General features: G+C 45.8%; 1 protein-coding gene across 1 annotated transcript in view; it reads left to right on the forward strand.

Annotated features, from left to right (window-relative positions):
- Positions 1-5,236: 5,236 nt before the first annotated feature.
- LOC138492853 (vomeronasal type-2 receptor 1-like) overlaps positions 5,237-24,916 on the forward strand; it is a 100,380-nt gene continuing 80,700 nt past the window's right edge. Inside the window, exons 1-3 of the mRNA XM_069620186.1 lie at positions 5,237-5,314; positions 6,006-6,062; positions 16,781-17,602. Of these exons, the coding sequence (XP_069476287.1) occupies positions 5,237-5,314; positions 6,006-6,062; positions 16,781-17,602 (957 nt within the window). The remainder of the gene's footprint in view (positions 5,315-6,005; positions 6,063-16,780; positions 17,603-24,916) is intronic.

The following is a 24,916-nucleotide window of genomic DNA, read 5'->3' on the forward strand; positions in this document are numbered from 1 at the left end:
TTGGGGCACACTTTAATTCTGATGGTGCCACATGCTATAGACGTTCTATTAAATAGGACACAGACGCAACACCTCACCTCAGCTAGACTGACAAGATATGAGCTCATCTTGTTTGCACCCCACATTCAAATTATGAGGTGTAGCGCATTGAATCCTGCAGAATTAATGCCACTGCCCAAAGCAGAAATTGATGACAACGAATCACCACCCCATGATTGTTTAATGGTCACTGAAGAAGAAACAAAGGGAAGAATTGACTTGAGCGACATCCCACAGAAAGATCCAGATGGGGAGTTATTTTGTGATGGCTCTTGTTTTAAATTACCTGATGGCACATCAATGGCTGCATATGCAATTACTACCCTAGAGAGTGTTGTAGAAAGCAGAAGAATCCCCTACAATTCGGCACAAGCCGCAGAAATAATAGCATTGACCCGAGCCTGTGAACTCTCTGAGAATTTGAACGTGAATATTTATACTGACAGCCAGTACGCCTTTGGCGTGGTTCATAACTTTGGCCGACTTTGGGCTGAGAGGGGTTTCTTGACATCACATGGGGCCAGGATTCAGCATGGGCCTTTGATTGTGCGATTGTTGTCTGCACTCACGTTTCCAAAGCGCCTAGCTATAGTGAAGTGCGAGGCGCATAAAAAGGTAACATGTAAAGTGGGAGAGGGAAATGCATTTGCAGACAGGATTGCGAAGCAAACAGCCACAGATTTGGGAAATAAAATGATGACAGTACAGACTGAGGAAGTACCTTGTATGATAGAGAATGGAGTTGCCACAGTCAAAGAAATGCAGGCTGAGGCCATGACCGAAGAGATTCAGGGGTGGGCTGAGGGCTCTGCTGAGTTAGATTTGGAGGGATGTTGGGTGGACAAAGAGACCAAGAACTGGATGTTGCCAAATTGTTACGTGACCGCAATGGTTACAATGGCGCATAGCCCTACCCACATTTGCGCGAAGAAGATGGTACAGCATTTATCCACAGTATGGAAAAATGAGCGCATAAAAAAGAATGCAGAAAGGCTAGTGCAGAATTGTATTACGTGCCTGCAACACAATGTAGGGAAGGGAACCGTGACTCCAGTAGGTAGTTTTGGCCCACCCTCTATGCCATTTGAGGTGGTCCATTTTGATTTCATAGAAATGGAAAGGTGCCAGAACTACAAATATGTGGTAGTGGTGATTTGTGCATTTAGCAAGTGGGTGGAGGCATATCCTTTAAAAGACTGTACTGCCATGTCAACGGCAAAAGTAATGTTAAAGGAGTATTTCTCCCGGTTTGGGTTGCCCCATGTCCTGTGGTCAGACAACGGCCCACACTTTGTGGGTGCAGTAGTGCTACAGATCTGTGCAGGTCTGCAGATAGAGAAGAGATTCCACAGTTCCAGGCATCCCAGTTCTGCCGGGCTTGTGGAGAGACATAACGCAATCTTAAAGTCAAAGATAGCTAAAATCTGCGGTGGGAGCAAGTTGAGTTGGGTGGATGCATTACCCCAAGCGCTATTGTGCATGCGCACGTCTGTGCAGGCTAGAACTGGGCTCTCCCCCTATGAGATTATAATGGGGAGACCAGCAAATGTGTGGTGCGCACCGCAGCCCAAAAGATTATGTGAGGTCGAGCATCCTATGTTAAACACGTACTGTGGCCTTTTAATGAAGAAGTTGCGTTTGATTCATCAGCAGGTGCAGGAGGCATTACCAGTGCGATATACCGGACCGGGGCACTCGCCGGAGCCTGGAAGTTGGGTCTTAATAAATAACTTTGAGCGGAAAACAGCATTAGCCCCCAGGTGGCGAGGCCCCTACCAAGTACTTTTGGCAACGCAAACGGCCATCCGAGTAGACGGACGGAAGGCATGGGTCCACGCGATACTTGCAAAAAGATTCCCAGGACTGCTGACAACTTCCGACGACCAGAGAAAGGAAACGGTCTTGGAAACGAAAGAAACCGTTGCCAGTCCATTGCCACAGCATCAGCCTGAGCGAGAAGTGAAAGTTAAAACAAAGCCCAAGCGAGAAGTGAAACTCGAAACAGAGCCTGAGGAGGCTGCCAGTAAGGGGAGAGGGCGAAAAGTCCCCCAATGTTGCCCAGCAGAAACAACATCACTGCCGAGCAACACAAACCTTGCATTGCAAACACGAGCAGAAACAACGCGTGTACCCCTTTGGCGCCCACCAGTTTCTACAAATGCACCAAAGCCAAAGAAAGAAACTACATCATTGCCACAGCGCTCATCGCTACCCATCATTGTGCCACAGGCTGACACTGAACCTGATACTGAAAGTGCAATGGCACTATTCACGGATCATACAATACCAGGAGTGAACCGGTATAATTTGCGGCCTCGACAGGCAAAGTGATCCACAGATCTTTGGTGCTTTTCTTTTGCCTTTGGTTCCACTCACGGACGGAGTAGGAGCCAGGGGCGTAGAGGAGAGAAGTGTGAGAGTTGTGCAAGTCGGACAATTCAAGACTCACGGCTCCTCAGTGCGCTTATAAAAGTACATGTGTCAGGAACCAGAGCAGGACAAGCTGGACGCACATAGGTACTAAGGCTGATAGAGTAAAGCCTTAGTACAAGAAAGGACAAGGTCGCGGGACTGAGGAGTTCGTTGAAACTCCTCATGAGTAGCCCAGAAAGGAATGCCCACGCTCCCTCTCTGTAGCCTTGGGAGAGAGCTGCAGGGCATTTAATCACTTCACAGCGGCCAGCCAGTCTCGTACGATGGTAGAATATGTTAGAATAAAACAGCTAAAGGCTTGAATTATGCTCTTCCTACTGCCCCCCTTCGCAAAACCCTTTAGAGCATGTCAGCTCTCAGGACACGAATAGTACCTCATAGATAGCTGAGCATGGAATGTGGCTCTTCCCCTGTGTGCAGCTTGTTTCCAAGAACAGAACTACCGTGTTCTGTTCAACAACTAAAAGATGCCTCCGCACTTTCTAAATTGCACATTGTTACTAAAATAGACATCAAAAGTGTCATAATTGTCATACCCGTCGGAAATGTCCATCGTCATCCCGAGTTCAAAGAAGCTAACCAAAGGGGGGTGTTAAACATGACATTGCTGATTGTATGTATGTAACTGATGTACGTAATTCGCTCTCTTGCATCCCTCAAGGTCTAGGAAACTCACGTCGCGGGGCGTGAGACCAGAATTGGCCAATTGAGACTATTTTTGCTTGCAATAAACCCTAGCATTGGGAATTTGAACCTCGTGTCTGGTGCATCTTTTCGTGTATGGTTATTGCCTTGTTTCCATAGCACGAGGGACCTCTAGGGGCCCCTTTCAACCTGGGCTACCCCCACCCCATCACCCGTGACCCCACCATGCAGGCAGCCCCCTCCACATGGGAAAGCCCAGCCCCCATCATCCATGACCCCAGAATGCAGGCAGCCCCCTCCACATGGGATACCCCCACCCCATCACCCATGACCCCACACTGCAGGAAGCCCCTCCACATGGGATACCCCCAACCCCATCACCCGTGACCCCCCCTGCAGGCAGCCCCCTCCACATGGGATACCCCTACCTCATCACCCGTGACACCACCCTGCAGGCAGCCCCCTCCACATGGGAGAACCCCACCCCATCACCCGTGGCCCCACCCTGCAGGCAGCCCCCTGCACATGGGATGCCCCGAGCCCCCATCACCCGTGACCCCACCCTGCAGGCAGCCCCCTCCACATGGGACATCACCTGCATGATGTACTCTGACATAGTGACACATCATCACTCCATCGATTGTGTGTCATGCACCTTGACTGCCATGTTGTGGCACCAGCCAGAATATCCACCGGAACATGTATCCTGCAAACCAAAATGAACGCATTAAGCGGGCCACATCCATGAGTGTGGCGGCAGCTGGTCAAACCAAATTGCAACCATCTCCCAACATACAGATGTAACAAGTTAATGTAAAAGTGAGGCCCTGCTGGCCATTTGACAATGTCATGTCATCAATCCACAGGGATAAATTGTTAACATGCACAAACACTGGCCAGGTGTCTCACAGCCTGGGCCTCATTGAGCTGCTATTCCTAGAATAAAATCCCTAATAAACACATCACTGGTTTGCCAGGGCATGGCAATCAGTCAGTACACCACGCACTGAGACTGCTGCATTGGGCAGACAATGTGTAAATACAAAGAAATGCCAATACTGTATCCCAGAGCTAGAGGTTAGCCAACACCAGAGATGACGATAACTGTACAAATACATTCCGGTAAAGGGTAAAGCACCACCTGTGTGTTACACAGCATTAAGCAAATCATGTGCAAATGTCCTGAACATGTAAAATACACAGCCAACCCACCCACCTCACTCACACAGTGAGGGTAAATACACAGTGATGGTGCACAAGTGAAAGGAAATGCCATTTGCGCGTCCACACACAAAATCCCACTTCACACACCACCACCTGTCCGCCCCATGTGTAAACTCATCCCGCAAATAAATCCTGGACATAACACATGCAAGTAAGCAACCACACACATGACTAACAATGGGCAGGATCAGGGCTCCTAAATGGACTACCAAACAGGCACACTGCAAAAATAACTGTGACAGACAATGACTGTGAGAGTAAAAAAATTATATATTCAACAGTTGTTTTTTCTGCATACATGCTGTAAATAAAATCACAAAAGATGTCCATGTAAAAATAGAAAAATAACAATGTCCATGTGTATACAAATATTTACACAAAATAATTAAAAAAAATACAAATTAAACATGGTTACCAGGAACCCTCAAAAACACAAACAACTATGTACAAGAAAACATGGAGGTTAGTCCAGAGTCCACTCCAACAAAAAAACATAAATAAAAGGAAACTTACACCTACAGAACTATGTACAAAAGAAATGAAGTAATGTCCATGATCCAAGGTCCAAATAATAAGGAAAAATTAAAGGAAACATATCTACAAAACTATGTACACAGGCAGCGGACTAGTCCTCCTCGTCACCAATCTCACTCAATGTTTGGGCCAGGGCATCATCGAGCACTGCATCCTCTTCCCCCAGGCGGGCCTCTGTTCTCTACTCGAGGGCTTGCAGGGACACCAGCATGTTCCTCTCCATCCCCTCCCACTCCCTTCAAGTATCTTCGAGGATGGCAGCCTGCCTCCTTGCCCAACGCAGTGCAATCTCTGCCCTGGCCATGGTGACCCTCGCCTCCAGAGCCCACTGCCTATCTGCCCGATTCACTGCCCGTATCGCATGAACATGGAAGACATCCTTGATCTGAGGTCCACATTTGCGTCCTGTCTGACGCCGGATACCTGCTCCCTTAGGATGGTATGCGCTGAGTACATAAACCTCCTCCTCAGAGCCTGCTGTTGCCATAGTACCCGGTGCCTGCTTTGCATGGACATCCTCTGGCCTGATAACACTACCCGGCGGTGTCTGGCCTGTGCCCTGCTCGTAGGTGCCTGCTCTCCCTCCATTGCTATTGCTCCTGTCGTAGCCTGGATCGGTATGGTGACAACATCAGCTGATCCACTGGCGACACCCAACTCATGCAGGGATGTTAGCTCCACCAGACGGGCTGACATGGGTGGGACTGGTGCACAGGGGGCCCTGGTGGTATCTGGTCCGAAGGCGCCCAGGAGTACGACTGGTGCACAGAGGAGCAAGACAGGGAGGGGTTGCATTAGTGGCCAGGCCACACAGCACATGTGAGACCAGGAATGCTACTAGCCAGTTCAGGGGATAACAGACGTCATTGTGATGATATGAAAGCATGCAAGGTATATGAATGATGCAGGTACACTTCCCGATACCGACTAGTAGGGGTACCACTCTCTCCCACTCTCTCTGGTGTGGTACACTGCACTCGTGTACAAATCTATATGATTGACCTTTCCCCCTGTGTCACCCTGTGTTGCTCCTGCACTATGTGTTCTGTGCCTATTTCCTTTCAGTGATCAATTGTCATCATGTATGTGCATGTTGTTTGTGATGTTTCTCTGCATTGCATTCCACTTAGGTAAAGTGGCTCCTGATGGTGTGCATCGTATGCAAGGCAGGTGAGTTCGCTGGACAGGTGAGTATGGCATTTGCTGAGACTTTGGTGGTGTTTGCATGGGAGCAGGGCACTGTGTGTTCACTCTGAATTTACTTGCCTTTTGCTCAATCCCTGTTGCTGGAAGGTGGTATTAATCACCCAGGGGGGCAATGTTACACGTGCTGTGGTACTCTTCAGGCTATACTACTGCTATTGCCTATTGCACCAACTCCATGCTTCTAATCCACACCCTGTGTAATTCATTCGGGACAAGACCGCAAGTATAATGCTTGACGTCAAGGCCAGGCACCACATCTGTCTGCCACTGATTGTCCTCCACTGGCTAGCCATGGCAGACAGCATCGACTCATAGGAAGTATGTATTGTGCACTGTGATTTGCAAGCCCTGCTTACTCCCTATCTGCTAATGTTCATTCCTCAATGCTCTCCCTCCAGAGCCATTAAATCATGTAACTCCGACCTTCTTCAGGTGAGCCAGTCATTGATGGAGATATTTTTTAAGGGGCTCTTTATCATCAGCAAGGGCCAACCTCTGAGATACCCACCCTGCCACCCTCTGTTTAGGGACTGATTTCCTTTATTTCCATATACCACCCATGCGTTTCATCTTCTACTCTTCCTTCTATCTCCCTCTTCCCTGTTAAGCAATCCCTCTGCTCTCTCACTCTCCCCATTCCTTTTGTTCTTGCTGCTTGATGAATGTCTGCTTGATGTACCTCAAGGTCTCACACCCCCCTGTCAACCTCAGCAATTTGTGGGGCAGTTGCCTCCATGACCTGGACTAGTGTCATCATCACTGCAATTGTGGAATGACCCGAGAGAGTTGTATCTCTCTGCACTTGCCAGAGCATCCACCTACTAGTTGCACTTGAACCACCCCTGAACTTGTCACCAGCCTCCAAATACCATACCCCCTCTAAACATCTGTGCACTTGCTCCTTCAGATTACACCATGCAGGTAAGGTGTCTGTCTGTTCCACCCTGTCCTCGGTCCATGCATGATGGCACATTGATGCACTTGTGACAATATTATGAATCACTCTCCGACAGATTCACTGTTACATCCACTGTTAATAGAAAAGCCTAGTATGCAATTACTGTTCCTGTCCTGAATATTATGGATCTCTATGAGTGGGTGTTATTTTTGTACTTGTGCCATACATCGTTGAGCGCTTTGAGACAAGTGTATTATATATTGGCCATTTATATGTCTCCTTTGACATTACATACCATAGCACAGTCTGGTGAAAATTGAACATGATATATGGGATGGTTTATGTGACACACAGGCGATTTGCTGTCTATTTGGCATGGTGGTAGTGGCATACTCCTTCTTCTATGTGTTTCTTTAGGAAAAACAAAATTAAATTAGTTTTAGTTCTAAGGGATGCACACAATGTTGTACTTCCAAAGACACATTCTCAGGGTGGTTTGGTGGGCAGAGATGATTGACCCTTTGTCATGATTGAATGGCACCTGGAATGTGCCAGGGCTGCGTGCACACCACAGAGGTTGGATTTTAGGTGAAATATGTAGCCACAAGCTGGGTATGGGCAGCCTCACCACATGCCCTTTGATCTGCCATGCTCAGGTGGTGGGCATGTGGTTGGGGATATGGGGGCCCCATCATGTCCACAGGTACGCCATGCCGTGTTGCAATATTGTGCAGGACACATGCTGCCACAATGATCCTGCACACTAGTGGGGGTGCATATAGCAACTCACCACCAGAGTGGTCAAGGGAGCGGAAACATGACTTCAGCACTCCGAATGTGCGCTCCACTATGGCCCGAGTTGCAATATGGGCTGTGTTGTATCTTACCTGGGGCGGTGTGGCAGGGTTCCGTATTGGTGTCATCATGTAGGTGCTCAGAGGATAGGCACTGTCCCCTGTAGAGGTGAAAATGTTTGTAATTGGTGTGTATTTGTCTGTGTGTGACATGCATGCATGTGCAGGTGCATTTATACTTGCCAATGAGCCATTTGTTGCCATGCCTCCCACCTTCCAGGGCCCGGTGTAGGGGTGACATCCTGAATATGAAACTATCATGGGTGGACCTTGGATAGTTAGCCTATACAGAAGTAATGATGCCCTTGGCATCACATACAACGTGCACGTTGATGGAAGGCCAGTGCTTGCGATTGCAATATATGTGCTCTGTAGCCCTAGGTGGACGTAGAGCCACATGGGTGCAATCGATGGCACCAAGCACTTTAGGGAAGTGTGCCACCCCATAGAAGTCCTAGACCACGGCCTGCCTTTCTGCAGGTTTTCTGGGCATGTGGGGCGTGCAGTCATTATTGCCAACACCTGGTGTAGGCAACATGACTGCGTGTGCTGTGAAATGCCCCCAACTATAGCAGGTGTCCGCTGAAATGACTCAGTGGCCAAAAAATGCAGAACATGGAGCACCTTTTCCAAGGGGTTCAGTGCTTGGGAGCACAGGGTAGGTGATGTAAGGTCATCCTCCCACTCCGGGACCAGGTCTAATATGATATGAGGTGGAAACCTATACCTGCCATACACCTGGTCATCAGGCATCCCAAAAGACTGGTCATAGATAGAAAATCCGGACCCTGGCCATCCTCCTCCTCCTGCAGTCTCCCACGATCACTGCTGCGATAAATGGGACATTCATCATAGCTGTATACCTGCATTTGTTGATCGCGTGGGCTTTTTATGCATTTGTTTTTGTGCGTGTTGACGTTTACGCCAGCTATCGCGTGGCGGACATGTTTTGGGATTTGCACGTAATTTGCTGCACGCCGGCGAACATGTTCGATTCCATGAATCCGGGTTTTTAGCACGCATTTGGACGTTGCAAGGATTTTACTCTGGTACTTCCCTCGTAACACCCATATTTTCGCTTGTGCCCTATTCCATGTGTTCAGCCCCCTTTTTAGGTGACTGCGCAGACACGGGCATGCCTTCACTTGGAGTCTCGCATAAGGCATTCGTAATGTCGCAGTAACGTGTTGGACCGGTGCAGATTACTCGCAAGTCACTGGTAAGCCCCGCGCATTGTGTTCCATGAATACACAAGCTGGAGCTTGCACGCAATTTCGTGCGCAAGTGCCCTATTTTCCATGCAATATGTTTGTAGACAATGGGCCTCATTACGACCCTGGCGGAACGGGTTAAACGGCGCTGTAAAAGGCTGTGGCGCCGTTCAACCCGTTACGCCAAATTACGAGGTCCCCTCGCGGGACACGTTAAGCACACCTGGGAAAACCAGGCGTGCATACCGGGTCCCGCGAGGGGAAGAGGGAGCAAACAACGGGCCATCTCGTAATGGCCCGTTGTTTACTCCCTCTCCCATTCCCATTCAGCCCTATGGGGGCTGAAATGGGAATGGGGATGAACCGTGTCCGTGTCCTCGAGTGAGGAATTACCGGGCCATCCTAACTCGGAATGGTCCGGTAAGTCCTCATTCCGAGGACACGGACACAGATGCGGTTTTGCCGGCAGCCATGCCGCCAATAGCGGCATGGCTACCGACATACCTCGTAATGAGGCCCAATGTGTCAGGTTTTATTATAGAAAAATCATTCCCCCTAGAAGTGTTTTGAATTACATGGTGGTGCCTTATATTCCTGTTGTGCTTCAACGATTGAATGTGTTTGAAGTGATTGCATTGCAAACTGTTCATCCTTTCCAAGCTGTTTTTAGATTGCAAAGATGTCAAATCTGCCTAAAAATGGTTAGTTCAAGGTGTTAGATGCAAAGTTGTGTATTTACCTCTCAAATTGCAAGAAAATATAAACACTCTAGGAGTAAAGCGTGATATTGCAGATTCTTATGGTGTTACCACAAAGATAAGAAAATTTGGCAACAGCATTTTAGATATCGGAAAGGTGAAAGACACATTACCATTTCTATTGGAGAACAATGATGTGTACAAAGGCAGTCTGACTGCACCAGACTTGTCTATGCTTGATGTTGAGTCAAAAAGCAAAAGCAGTAAAGGTCAGTTCAGACGTCTATCTGCTGCAGAAGGGAATAAGTTGTATGAACATTACACTATTCATCCTATACACTCGCATGAAGTCATTGGCAACAATTTAGAATTATACCAAATGAAAACAACACAAGGTGCACCAATCAATGTCTGGGAAAAAACTTTAGAAGCTTGTTGTTTCACTACGCTTCTTCCTACTGGAACAGGAGGCAAATTGTATGATTTGATAGTTCCAGTTTCTTCAGCATATCGTTGTACACAAATGTATTCTAAAGATTCCTGATTCCGCACCAATGTTGAATATATTTTTCACTTATTGTATGAAAGTGAATTTTGTATCATTATGTTATGCTGTTGGTCATACACTTCAGAACAGAACTAGATTTCAAAATCAGATAAAAGAAAAAAAATGTTTTAGAATGAAAACTTACCAATATCCTTGCCACAATGAGAGGAACTAAGGAATATTGGTATAGAAGACACTCATAGGTGTCACACTGCTGAGACCGTGGAAGTTATGGGCAAGATGGAGGCGCTACTAGGTCCCAACAGTCTGTCTGTGAGCGGTCCAGTCTTTTTGTTGCTGCTGCATTTAAGGAAGCCACGCCCCCTGCAAGTCGCGTTGCAACTCGCTATGCTGACTTTCGATTTTGTGCCTACTACCGTTCCTGACATACCGAGCTCCTCTTTTGTTTTCTCGGTTAATCTCCGCGGCCCTCCGCCTTCTCGTTAGGCGACGGCCGTTCTCTCTTGCCTTTCCTTTCCTTTCCCCTTATCTGGTCCTCGGTTCCAGCCTAGCTTCGCCCCCCGTAGTACCCTCTACCTCGCTCAGCTGGTACCTGTCTTCCCCGTCGGCGAGGTTCCGGTTTTCCGGTTCCCTGTTGCTCGGGGTCTTTTCCGGCTTCCCTCGGTCTTGCCATCCCTCTCTTTCACCCCCTCCTTCTTTCGCACTCTCACATTCACTCGCTCTCTCATTCATACTCTCTTGCATTCACTCTCTCTCCCATTCGCGCACTCCAGCATTCACTCGCTCTCTCATTCATACTCTCTTGTATTCACTCTCTCTCCCATTCGCGCACTCCAGCATTCACTCGCTCTCTCATTCATACCCTCTCGCATTCACTCTCTCTTACTCTCACGGACTCACTACTGCTCTCTATTGCTCACAAGTTTTCTCTCTCTCTCTCTCCCCATACCTTTACCTGTCTACCGAAACAACTTACCTCCGTTTGCAGTCTTCTGTGCCTATGTTTGATCCTTCGGAAGCATAGAAGTTCTCCTTTGTGGCTCCACACTCCATCGCCTCTCCCAGGGCTCCTTCATCCAAGCCAAGGAATCACAGTCCGGTAGCTGTCATCCTTTGGAGTATCAACTGGACATTGGCCTCAAGACTTTTAAAGCCTCTGGATCCGCAATTCCTCCAATCTATCCTCGCCTGCAGCCTCACGGGGTTTTTTCTGCCTTACTGGCTTTTTCCCTGTTTTGGGAGGGGCGGACTCCCCAGGGTTCACCTGACGGTTTATTCCAATAACGGTCAAGGTGGCCTCCGGAGGAGACCGTCCCTATCTCTTCGAACGCAAGAAGGGGAAAGGACTCCTTAAGAAGGATACTGAAGAGGAGAGAACCCCGAAAGACCGGAGGAGAAGACAGAAAGTCGCCAGTCACAGTGAAGAACAAGGTGAGGAGACTCCTGGGGAAGGAACTGTGGGAAGTGGCTCTGACAATAGGTTAGATGCATGATAAGAAACTTGGTCCCTGCAGCTTGGTTTGTCTCTTTAAGTTGCAGTGAGTATGTTTGGGATGATCGTGCAGAGTAGATGTGTGAAAGTAATCCACAGAAAGAAGACATCGAAGACAAGAATGCATGACACCAGGAGAATTGTGTTCCATGGACCCTGTAAGTATATTGCGATTTTTCCATTATCCTTTTTTAGCCATATTGCACTTTATATGTAATAAAGAGAATAAAGAGAATGGTCCCCTAGGCACTGTGGAACATTTATTTTGGAGGAAAGAATACCAGAAACATGGGGCTCCACATATACATATGCAGTTGTGGATTAAAGATGCTCCTCAATTTGGTAAATAAAGTGATGGCTGTGTGATGGACTGTATAAAAAAATGTTACTTGTTACATTCCTCCTCAGCATGTGAATTCTGATCTATGGAACAGAGCGCTAAGATGTCAAAGGCACGCATGTGACAAGTACTGTCAGAGAAAATATAAAAGTAAAGACAAATAGTACACTCAGTACAGATTTGGCTTTCCAAGGCATGTGACACCACACCAGTTAATTGAGCAAATAGTTTAATGCCATCTGTTCAATGCCATGTTACTGGTAAGTCACATATAATTTAATAAGAGATAAGGAATGCCAATTCATTAATGATTACAATCCTGTCATTGCTCAGCTTTGGAATTCAAAGCCTTTGGTCATGACGACTGTATAATTTAACATATTAATGGGCACTAGCTGGGGCTTTTAGCCATGGTCAGTCACTACAGCTTTCAACCTTGCTCACTGTATATTTTAAAATAGTGATGGGCCACTAGACATAGCCCTTAACCATGCACAATGTATATTTTACAACACTAACTGACCACTAGCTATGGTGTTTGGAGATGTCCAGTGACCACAGCCTTTGTCATGGCCAAGTCCACAGCCTAAATTGTTATTAAGATAATCCACATTTGTATGTGCTAACTTTTTTCTGATGTTATGTCTAATGCCATTATTGATGTAATCTGTTACATACAATGTAATTAGTGTTGTAACCAGTAATGTCATAAGTGATGCGATCTGTGATATCATCAGTGTTCTTATCGAACATGTAATTAGTGATGCCATCAGTGATGTGGTCGTTAATGTCATCATTGTGGTCATAGGCTGTACAACAGGGGGCACACAGTTAAGGTGGCTTTAGCTGAATTTCAGGGGGCTTGTTGCATTAAGTTCTCACCTTAACATCCCTGCAACTAAAGTTTTTGATGATTGTCTTTCTGAAAGAGAGGGTTGCAAGGCTTTAGGAATGAAGCCGAAGGAGAGCAAGAAAGTGCTTTAGTTTGGCTGAATGTCATCCAAAAATGTGAGAGATTCACAAACCAGGACATGAGAAGTATCTTTTATTTCAGAGAAATGTTGTTCAAGTTGTTATATAGTGCTTGTAAGAACATATGGAATGTGCGAGGTCAATGAGAATGCTGTGCAAGAGATTAAAATGTTTGGATATGAGTGAGGTTCCAGCCTAGGGAGTTGGAGAATACAAGCCTGGGTGATGGGAGCCAAGTCCTATGCAGCTACTTGATACAACATGATGTAACTAGAATAAAGGAACTCAAGAGCAACTTACCTGAAGTGTCATGCAGCATCCTTTATAAAAATGGCAATGAGCTGGTCATCAAACAAGAGCTCAGGTGTGCTGCTGGAACTGCTCTACCAAAGGAAACAGGAAAGCAAGCTGATGCAGGGAGTGTAGCGAAGGAATGAGAGGACCCACTGCCCCCACAAGTTACATCCCAACACACAGGAAGTAAGGCTGTGCTGCACATATGGTTGGGCTTGTGTAGCTGCCTGAAGAGACAGCAAGGACACCTTGCATTGTTGAGCACAAGAGAAAGAGATGGCTGGCTGCATGGTCAGAGAGCTAGCACAAGAAAACCAGGTCCCCCTTTATAGCAAAGGGGGTGAAGGGAGAAGAAAAAGTGGAAGATGCATGAGTCAGGCCTTGCCAAGGAGTGAAAGGAGTCCGTCTGTAAGGCCCTGAGGTAGCAAAGGTCCGATGTCAGTTCTGTGGAGGCAATGAAGTAACAGAACTGCCTTGGGGTTGGGCTGGGGCAATAAGAAAATAAAAGGGATGTTGTGTCGAGTGAGCAAACGGAGGAGCTGCAGTGCACCTCCATAAGAGGGCCAAACGAGGAATGAGGTGCTAATGCTTGTGGCAGCACTGAACACAACCAGCGTCTACAGCATAGGACTTGCCTGTTAGCCTGTATGAAGGAGGGGCGTGATAGCATCATCAGTGCAGAACAGAGAGAAAGTGATATAATGTCCAGGACATTGGACGCAGAGGAAGGATTATGCAGAGTGTGCTGCTGGGCAGCATGAGAGAAAGTACATTCTAGATACTAGTTACTGCTCTGATTGTTTAAGGGACGTGACTGCATGTGCTTATATCCGAACAGTTTTGGGAGCTTGCAGGATTAGAGCTGCTGCCTGCCGCATGGACTTGTAGGATTTACCATATATGGTTAGAAAGGTGATATCCAATGACTGCATATTTTCCTAGTGCGTGGTGTCAAAAGGATTTGTGTGAGTGGTAGCGAAATGTTTTGTAGTTAACCTTAACACTTTTAAGAATTTGCAGAATTAGAGCTGCTGCACATGCGGCGTGGACTTTTAAGGAATTGATGGTGCCATGCATGTTTATTGTGTGATTTCATGTGCCGTGTAATGCCCTTGCTGTTATGGAGGTTTGAGGATTTTGGGAATGGACATGTGGTGATTTTTATTTGTTTAGGAACTTTTAACAATCTGGAATGAGCGTTGAGTAATCGGTAGTGAGCAGATCAAAGGGAATTTCAAATTATTTTAGGAGTGTCGATTAATGCAAAAAGTAGTGGATTTCAGTGTGAATGTTGAGTGGACTGTGGGATTTGTCTTTTTCAACATCTCTGGTTGAGTGCTGAGTAATTCACCTTGTGTGGATTGTAGTACCTTTCAACATTTATGTTTGAGGATTGAGTAGTTGAGCAGCCAATGGGAATTTTATAATTCTCTGTATGAGTGTTGAATGATCTGCCGTTGTGTGGGTGGTGGAGCTTTGATATAAGGAAAAGAGTGATAGAATATCACCTGCAATAGCGTAGACGCTGGTAGGGAGGCTTGTTTGCCTTGGTGACAGGGCTCTGCTTGGAGTAGTTGTTTGGTTTGTTGGCTAAAGCGATACACTGCAGAAATTAATATACGTTTGCTCTTGTAAGAGTGGCAATTGACAAAATGTTTGTTTGAAATAGCTATTGAGAGCTTGGAGAGAGCCCCGTCCAGGAAAATATTTATTTTTGTTCATTAAAATAAATTCTTCACTCATCAGGGTTGCAGTAGCAAGCTAGGCCCGGTACTATGGGAAAAAATTGATGGTAGGGTTTTTTTCGTCCTAACTGCTGGGTAGCATTAGGTCCCTCTTCCATATAGGGAAGGTGAGATGTATTGATAGTTCCTTCTGAGATATCATACTTGGAGTTGTTGGTTTAGCCAACCTTTACATACCGGGTCCCCACAAATGATTGAACAGAATGTGGCATTGATTTGTTGTGCTCATCTGAGACTGACCGTGTTGGCTACTAATCTGGATGGCCAGCAGGTCAGGACTGGTTGTGAGGTTTTTCTTTCTACTTTAGGAGGGTGAGATGGTGACATTCTCTTGGTGTGCTTTGTCTCACCTTTATGCTTGTATGAGTGAGTTCCTGTTGGAGATGTGCCCTGGTGGTGTGTTAAAAGAGGGGAGGTGTGTTGTGCAGTGCCTGGAAAAGAGAGAGAAAGAGGGAGGGGAGAGGGAGGGGGAGAGAGAGAGAGAGAGAGGGAGGGAGAGAGAGAGAGAGAGAGAGAGAGAGAGAGAGAGAGTTGTTGTTTGTTGTTTCCCATGTTGCTCACACAAAGCAGTGGCATTAATCTTGGTATTTACGTTTCAGCCACTGTTTAGTGCAGCGCATATGGCAATGTATTTAGTATATCTGTTTATTAATTCACTGACTCTATGTGCATTTATAACAATTTATCTTATGTTTTACGGTATCCAGTGATTTCAGCACTGGAAAGAAACATTGTTGGTGTTAGGCAGAATTGCATGGAGTACCCTCTGGGACCACCCAGACAATTAGGACTACAGGTTTAAGCAAAACCAACCTTTGGTATAAGTCTGTACTACACAGTTTAGTGGTAGCAGGGCTGAGCAGCCAGGTTTATCTCAAGAGTGAATGTGAGCAGTGCAAGAGGTTACACAGAGGTCTTTCATTCACAGTGGTTCAAGTAGACACTTATACTCAAGGTTTCTTGGTAAAACACTTATTAATTTATTACACAATCATTTATCAAACATTTCACTAGAAGGAGGCAACTTAATATCATACGCTAATATACTTCAATACAAAACTCTAAGGTTTGAGAAAGTTTGAGCTCCCCTGAAGTAGGAGCAAAATAGCAGTTCAATTACCTAGAAGTGAGCAAAATGGGAGAAGGTAAGTAGAATAGATCCCATATGCTTGTTAGACAGTGCAAATAGTTTCAGGTCACCAGAAGAGTTCAATTCAAGTCAATAGGCCTAGGCCAGAGTCAATTGCTGGTGTTCTGAATAGGAAAGGGCAGTTCTGGTATCAAACGGTAAAGTCTTTGCAAAAGTTCTCCTAAGTAGTTTAGTTGAAAAAGAATCATATGTAGGGTCACAAGCTGATTAGGCCTGCAAGTTGGGAAAGTTTGGTAGGTCAAGCAGGCATGGGACCTATGTATGGGCATACCCGTCCCAGACGGGTGACTATATCAAAACACAAAAGTTGATGGCTGGAAGGTTTAGAATTAATCTTAACCTCTGGTGTTGCTCTGGTCATCATTCTTCTACCATCCCAGTTGCCTATATTCTGCAGTGTGCAAACTGAGATGCATAAACATTTCCTTATATTCATGCATAGTTATGGTGTCAGAGAGCATTATGATTTTAAGTTGTAGGCTTGTTGAAAACTCAGCATCAGCCTAAAATATTGTCTAATTGTTTATATTTTCACAGATCAGCCATGGAGCCAATCTGCTGGTGTTGAGTGATAAGATTAAGTTCCCTTCATTTCTGCGCACTCTGCCCAACTCTAAAATGACCAGCAGAGCAATTGTCCAGTTACTGATGCACTTTGGGTGGACCTGGGTGGGACTCGTATCCATGGAGAAACCAGCTGTGCAGTCCACCATGCAAATGATGAAGGAGGACTTTCTGCAGGCTGGAGCCTGCATAGCATTCCTGGAAGACTTGCCAGTTTCATTCTCTAGGCAGAGAACGCTTCGTGCAGTGCAGATGATGAAAATGTCATCAGCTAATGCCATTGTAGCTATTGCCACAGAACCTTACATGGTTTACCTTCTGGACGAGATGGCCAGGCAGAATGTCACAGGGAAGGTCTGGATTGCCACTCATAGCTGGGCCAGCTCATCCCTTCTGTCCACTGTTGAGTTCTCAGTAGTGCTGGCAGGCACCATCGGATTCGCTAGCAGGAGAGGAGTAATTCCTGGATTGGCAGATTTACTGTATACCATTAATCCGCAAAAAAATCCGAAGGACCTGTTCATCCAACAGTTCTGGGAGCAAGCTTTTAGTTGTAAGTGGCCCTCCACTGTGGCCAATGAGAGCTTGACAGCACCACACTGTACCGGGTCCGAAAGGCTGGAGGATCTGAATGAGCATGTTCTTGATGTTAATAACTTCAGACTCACTTACAATGTCTACAATGCTGTCTATGCTGCGGCCCACGCTTTGCAAGACCTACATTCCTGCCAGCCCGGAAAAGGGCCATTTCACAATGGAGCATGTGCAACTTTGCACAATTTCAAACCGTGGCAGGTAACAGCATAAGCAACCTCTTTAGCCAGTAACCTACTACCTTCATCAATGCAAGCATAGTAGATTATAAAGGAAAGATGATACAAAGTTAATTAAATTCAACTTTCCTCCAATTTACATAATTTAGGTACTTTACTTTCGTGTCTTGAATTTGACCAAAGCAAATTTTCTATGGGATCTAAATATTGCTTAGCTTTTCTAAATATTGTGACAGCATAGAAAGAATTGTGCATGTATGACTAATCATTAGCAATCTAGATGAAAATTGTAGAAACAGTTGCAACTACTCAATCTGACGTTAGATGCAACATGATGTATGTTTTAAGAAATTGGAAATATATGACATGGCTCTTTAGTGGGAACAGGGAGACATTTCATGTGCGTCCTGATTCACACCAGGATATGCTGGTTGCAGTCATAGCATTTAATGAGGGTAAGAGTGAGTCGGAAGTGGTTAGCCATAAGGTTCCGGACTCTAGGGGGCTTAATCGAGAATGCACTCTATGATTATTTCTTCGTTTGAATTTCTAGTGCCCTCATTTGACCAGGTCCTGGCTTCTGGTGATACTCTGACCAACAGAGATGGTGAATTTGTTTTCCCATTGGGAGGGAACAGGAATCATGGCAGCTGTCTATATGATGCAGCTGGCTTTCAAGGTGATGCATGCTTTTAGGGGAAGGCCGCGGAGTACGATGAGTAGAGGCTTTATGTGTCCATAATTGCAGAGACCTTTAAGGAGATGGGCAGAAGCATGAGGGATGCTTCTCATAGATTCTACTTTGGTGCTTGGTGGGCTGGTGAGCAGTTGGTAACCACTGTTTTTGTGAGATAGAACCATGGCCTACTCCATGGAACTGAAGCTGTTGCCTGCTGGGAAGGGCATTATGTTCCTTAGACGGATAGTTGGTACAATATTGTCTGAGTTTCCTTTGCTAGTTCTCTTTTGAAAGAGAGGTGCCTATTTACGTGCAGTCCAAGAGACTTGTCACAGTATGTCAGGTGCTGAGTTCATGAGGAACATCCAGATTCATAGGAGACAGATAGATCTGAATGCTGGGTTATTTGTGTTGTTGATAAGGAGCAGGCATTTTTGAGTCGTTCAATTTGAAGTAGGCACTGGACAGCCAGGTCAGGGCCCTGCTGTAGTGGATATCGTCAATGAATGATCATTTCAGGTAGAGTTCTGTATAAATTTGTATTGGTGGATGTACAAGTGATCCAGATGGAGTTTGAAGATCACTGGTAATAAGATGGATCCCTCTGGGTCTCCACAGGTGTCAGGTAGAGGCAATGTCTGGAAGTATATATCTGGACAAACTGTTAGGGGTCTTGAAGCTGACAGGTGAACTAGCAAAAGATGGTCTCTCCAATGCTCATGTGCTTGCGCATTATGTCAATGAGAAATTCATAGACTACTGTGTCAAAGACTTTGGAGGATCAAGTGATAGAAGGCAAATGTGGTAATAATCAAAGATGCAGAGAGCATCATCAACCAGCTGAATGGTGGCATTCCTCAGGGAGAATCTGTATCTGAAACTGATTGATAATACTCTTGGGGGTTACTGGAATTGATATGATTGAAGGTGGATGGTTAATTCTCAGAAGGGAAGAGGTGTGATGTAGGCTGAGGTCATAAGGGTCCACTGTGAGGTTCTCGAGAAGGGCAGGATTTTTCCAGTTTTCGAGGATGGTGGTGAAGGTACTTTGAGTGAGGAATTTGTTGATTGCAAGGATGTATTACAGAGCGTCCCTGTGATGTGGCATGCATATTGAGGCACTTTTCTATTACAAAGATTTAATATGAATATTAATATGAATAATGATTTTCCCATAAACACAGTTGTGGGACTTTGTACATGCACAACCCAACCCCATGATAGATTCCTGCATATTCTTGAGAGGGCTGGGCATGCATCACATGCTCAATGCCACTAAGTTTTCCAAACATAACATCATAATAGTAATTTTAGGATTTGTCATTTGACAGTTAATCTGCAAATCTAGTGTTTGTTGATCTACCCAAGGGTTCTGCAGCCTTTGGCTCTCTACATGTTTTGAACTTCAACTCCCATTAGCCCTATCCAGCACAGTGGATGGTGACTGGTAACTGGTATTGTAGCCCAAAACATGTGGGGAACCACAGTTTGCAGATCCATGATTTAACCCTTTGAAAATGGTGTTAAGGGCATTATCAGCATGAGGCTAATTTCTACAAAATAGCAGTCCTCAATTTGTAGGTGCCTATCTGTTTGATTTATTGGTCTATGACAAAAAAGGGGGAGGGCCAAATCATCTGCAAAAGACGTATTTAGAACTTGTGTGCCATCCAAAAGCTTTCCTTGCTTTGTTCTCTATTGTGGATAGATGTCAAAGAAAACTAGCTGCACAACACCACTATCTCCACAATGCGACACTAGACCATACTGGCCATGTGTGGAGGTTTAGCTATATTTAACCTGATGCCTTATCCCCTCTTCTGCAGTGCAGGCTAAATAGCATCCCAAAGGAAGCTCCTACTCACATTTCGGTGTACTATGCTGTACTGTTTAGCCCATAGACCCTTCTACACACATAGCAAACAGAACATTGGTAGTGTAGAGTTTTGGACACTTGACTTTGGAAAATGGAGCAGTCTTAGGGGCTGGATTCGAATGTCTTGGCCAATGTGTTTCTTTGGGTTTCTTTGCTCCATTTTTACAAAGGGCAGAAATGTGCTGCTTAAATATGTTGAACAAACATCATGTGTTCAAAAATAGACTAAAATAATTTAATATATGAAAACTTGAAAATGTATACACATATACAACAGTGGTTCTTTAAAGGTGTTAAGGGTACTATTAATAAACAAGTATTGGCAATGCCAGCAGTTTGGGCTTGTGTGCAGGCATGGGAAAGGCACTTGCCAAGCACTGCCGTAGTGAAATTAACTGGCCATTGATGGTAGCAGGTGCAAAATAACAGTGCCTGACAAATGCCCTATACACAACCTATCACCAGTGCCCTTGAGAATGCTATATTTTAACAGGACTTCAGTGAAGGGCACCCATAGTGCTTATAAATCAAGTGTCTGAAGGCAGACCTGGTTAAGACATTTTATTACACCGGTAGTGCTTTTACAAATCCAATTAAGTAATTAACTCTTAGTAGACTGCTTTGTGAAAACACTGGCAGGTACTTTCAGTGCAACGTTTGATGGAAAAGCTTGAATAAAGTGAGCTGAAAGAGTTCCCATGTGGAGGCACTTTGGTCAGGGAGGGGCAGGAACTGAGGGGGGATGACCATAGGGTTTAGCATGGATGTGGGCAGTCAATGGGTGGGCAAACAACCAAACAACACCTTCAAGCTTTGTGTCCCCCCTCATATGGCATTTCTCCCTCTCTACTATAATGCAATAGTTTCGCCTTATATGTTGCTCTGCCATCTAATAGCCCAAACTAACAAGTGAAGACTTCAAATGTGTGAAATGGCAACAGAAAGGAACAAACATTACGTTAAAAGTATGTCCTTGTTGCAAGTCCAAAAACGACATATTGAAACTTAACTCACATTACATTATCACTCGTTTTCATACAAAAACGGAACGTTGAAATATAGGTGCTACTTCCATAATTCAACTCGTCTTGGGGTCTCTTGGCCTTTTACCACACCACTGCATTTGGATTTTTGGGTGGTACAGCTGCAACTCCTGAAAACCAATTCTTCTTTGGATATTCTTGACTTTGTAAGCACCAATGTCGTAGGCTTTTGCATTTTTTCTTTGGTTTTCTTAGCTTTGTCAATGCCACTGTGCTTGGCTTTTGAAGTATTATAAACACCTCACACAATGTAATTTTGCTTTGGTTCTCAGGCTTTGACAGCACCACCGCAGAGGCATGTGGTGTGCTGGGACCAGAATGATCACATGATCACTCTTCTTTAAATCTATTGGTTTTTCCAGCACCATCGCACTCAGATTTTGGAGTTTTGTAAATCCAAATATCACAATGCAACTCTTCATTTGATCTCCTGGCTTGTCACCGCCACTGCACTTGGCTGTTGGAGTACTACAATCACAACTCACAAAGTGGAATTTTCCTTTAGTTCTCTTGGCTTCATATTGTCTGAGCTTCTCCCCACCCTCAAATTCCTTGTAATCACTATTTGTTATATTACCATTGTTTGCACGATCTCTGTTATCTCTTCCATGCAAGAGTTGGTCCTAGAAATGCTTCTTTCTCTCTAACCCTGAACTCTCTGTGATTTACCTCACTCGGCCTTTGCTCACACTCTTGAGAGTGCTTTTATAATTCTTCTAATTTGGTATCCATATCGGAAGTTACTTGTAGTCTGGTTCTCTCAGTGCAGTATTGTTCATGAGATGATGCTTGCCTCACTGGCTCCCTTTATTTGGTTCCATTTTCACTGCCATTCTCCATTTAGCATATATTTCTTGGCCTCTGTGGCTTGGCTTCCAGAGTACCATGATCCCAAATATCAAAGTGGATTTCTTCTTCTACTCCAACAATCTCTGCCTTAATGCCAGTAAGACTGAGATCCTTCTCATTGGGATCCCTGATCCTGTTTTCTGTCTCTCATTCTGGCCGCCCTCTTTGGGCCCTCTTCCCTTGCCTTCTTGTGAAGCAAAAAACCTTGGTGTCATCTTCGACTCCACTCTCTCCTTCCCACCTCACATCACGGACCTTGCCAAAAAGGCCCACTTCCAGCTGCACCTCCTCAGAGGTATTCTACCTTTTCTCACCTTCCCCTAGAAGCTCACTGTCTCCAGAGCCCTGGTTCTCTCCAGACTGGACTACTGCAACAGCCTCGTTCTCAATCTTCCTAACTCTACTCTTCGCCCTCTGCAACTAATCCAGAACAGGACTGCGATACTTATCCTTGGTCTCAAGCCCAGGCACTGCATCTCTCCTGCCCTGAAATCTCTCTGTTACCTCCCGCAAGGATCAATTTCAAGGCCCTCTGCAACCAGTGCTGGAAATGGAAAACTTTTATTGGGGGAACTGTCACTTTTTAGGAGGGTCAGGGCTTTGGTGGGTGGGGGCGGGGCCAAGGGACGTGGCCCCCTGGCCAGATTGCGCAACACAGTTGGCCTCTTTACGACTGTGCCGGTCCGGTAACAATGGTGCCAGTAAGCCTACCAGCACCATTGTTACTGGACCAGCACAGTACGACTCTGCGGGTGGGTGCCATCCCACCCACCAGGGTCAGACCTGCCAGGCGGGGCGGCACTCACTCGCAGAGTTCTCAGAGTGATTCATTAAGAAAACCTTTTAAGCAAATAATGGACTCTTCTGTTTTGATTGTTCACAATATTCACCCCAATAAAGAGATGTCTGTAAAATGCAGGACATATATACCAGTTTGAACAGCTGCAAAACTGTATCTGAGGCTTCAGCAGTTTCTGTGTGTGGGTGTGTTCTGAACCAACAACAAGTAGACTGCTTTCTGAAAGTGGTCTGCTCCATGAGCACAGCATGGGAGAACAAGACATTTTTTGCCGGCGGCCCACAAGGCTTTCTGTGGCCGGGCCCTCACTATCTCCAACTCTCTCTGCCTAAATGCCTTCCTTCATGAGCCCTTCACTCAGCTACCTCTAACTCTCTGAGGGTCAGACGTTTCTCCAAGAAGAGAGTAGGGGGTAGATCTCTCTCATCTGCAGGTGTCTCCCTCTGGAACAGCCTCCCTGCCCCTCTCAAACTTGAGCCGGACCACCTGAAGTGGCTCAAGGCCTTCCTTTTCTCCTCTGCCTTCTCTATCTCTCTCTTCTTTGCTAACTTGCCTGTCTGCGGCGATGACTGGTTGCTTGGTACCCTCAGATTCTTAATGGATACCAGTCTTTCTTGCACTGCCTCCTGGCGTACTGCCCACTTAAGGGCTGTAACTGTAACCCCTATAGCCCCCCACCTCCTTTCAGATACCCAGAGCCGCGCTGCCCTGAATGCACTTCCCCCTACATCCCCCTGCACGTCCCCCTCTCCCTTCCCCCTGCACTTCTTGTTGTCGCACTTGCAAGATCCCAATATTACAATGCCTAGTGGGATTGTTGGTCATGTCCCCCCTCTGTCTACCCTCCCCTTTCTTGTTGCTCCTAGAAACACTTGTGTACAGGCGTGTTATAAATATAATATTATAGTTTCAGTTGGTCAATGGGGCCACTTCATCTTACTCCTTAAGCATGTGCTGTGGGGTGGTTGAGTCTAGACTTATGTGGTGACTATCAAAGCTGAGAATCAGCATGAAGCTGAGTCAGCCCACTATGCACTTTGGATGAGACGAGTCCAGGGGATGCCATAGTACTCAGTATGCCAGAGTAATTCCTTATACAACAACCAGCACATCAGGAAGAACATATTGCCTCCAGTGCATGAGCCAGATCCTTCCCATACACTGCCAGCCCCTGGCCCTGGCTATCTTCTGTGGATCCTGGGACCAGGGATGCTCAGTTAATGCAGTGACAGCATCCCCTTAAGACACTTTTCCAGAGTTCCAGAAAATATCCAGCGTCCACTTGGAGACCCCAAAGCAATTCAGAGTCCAGCAAGATGCAGGATAAAGGAAGGATTAATGTAGTCGGGTCGGGGAGAAAGAGCTTCTTTAAACAGCTGCCATTTTGGGCCCGGCCTGCCCTGAGATATTCAGTTCTTGCATTTCCAGAAATGTATCTATAATAGCAGAGAGAGAGAGAGAGAGAGAGAAACAGGGAGATACATACAACGATGGGAGGAATAAGCTTTCATATGTTGGGTGACCTCTGGGCATGGCTAGGTGCATGCCAAGTGGATTCTATATCTAAATTGCATGCCACAGGTTCTACCCAAAGATAAATGTGGCCCCTGAGCATCTCTTGTGACCATGCAAAGTGAACAGGTTGGCTCATGGCCTTTAGCCCCAGGCCCCTCCTAGATATGCCATGTCTCGCTCGACATGTCCGTCAGCTATGTACATTATACATTTTGTATGTGGACATGCTCCCTTGGGCATGGCCTTTAGTCATGACCAAGCACCTCCCATACACTTGTGAGTACACTTGTGAGTACAGTGCTTGATCATGTAATGCCAATTTGTTTGCAATTGGGTTGGCATCTGAGCATGTAATGGCAATCCCTAACAATGGGGCAGGTATAGGCCATTTAATGTTAGATCCTGGCAATAGAAGTAGCTGGGCATTTTATGGTGAACTTTAGAATGGGGTGATTATCTGTGAATGTTATGTTAATCTCCGGAAATATGTGATTGCCCCGGCAGTATAGTAAGCAGCTGACCATTGGATGGAATTCTCTCACAATATGTTGAGTACTGGGGCAAATAATTACAGT

The sequence above is a fragment of the Ambystoma mexicanum genome, chromosome 10 (assembly GCF_040938575.1).
Source record: "Ambystoma mexicanum isolate Mex_15411 chromosome 10, UKY_AmexF1_1, whole genome shotgun sequence".
Lineage (NCBI taxonomy): Eukaryota > Metazoa > Chordata > Amphibia > Caudata > Ambystomatidae > Ambystoma > Ambystoma mexicanum.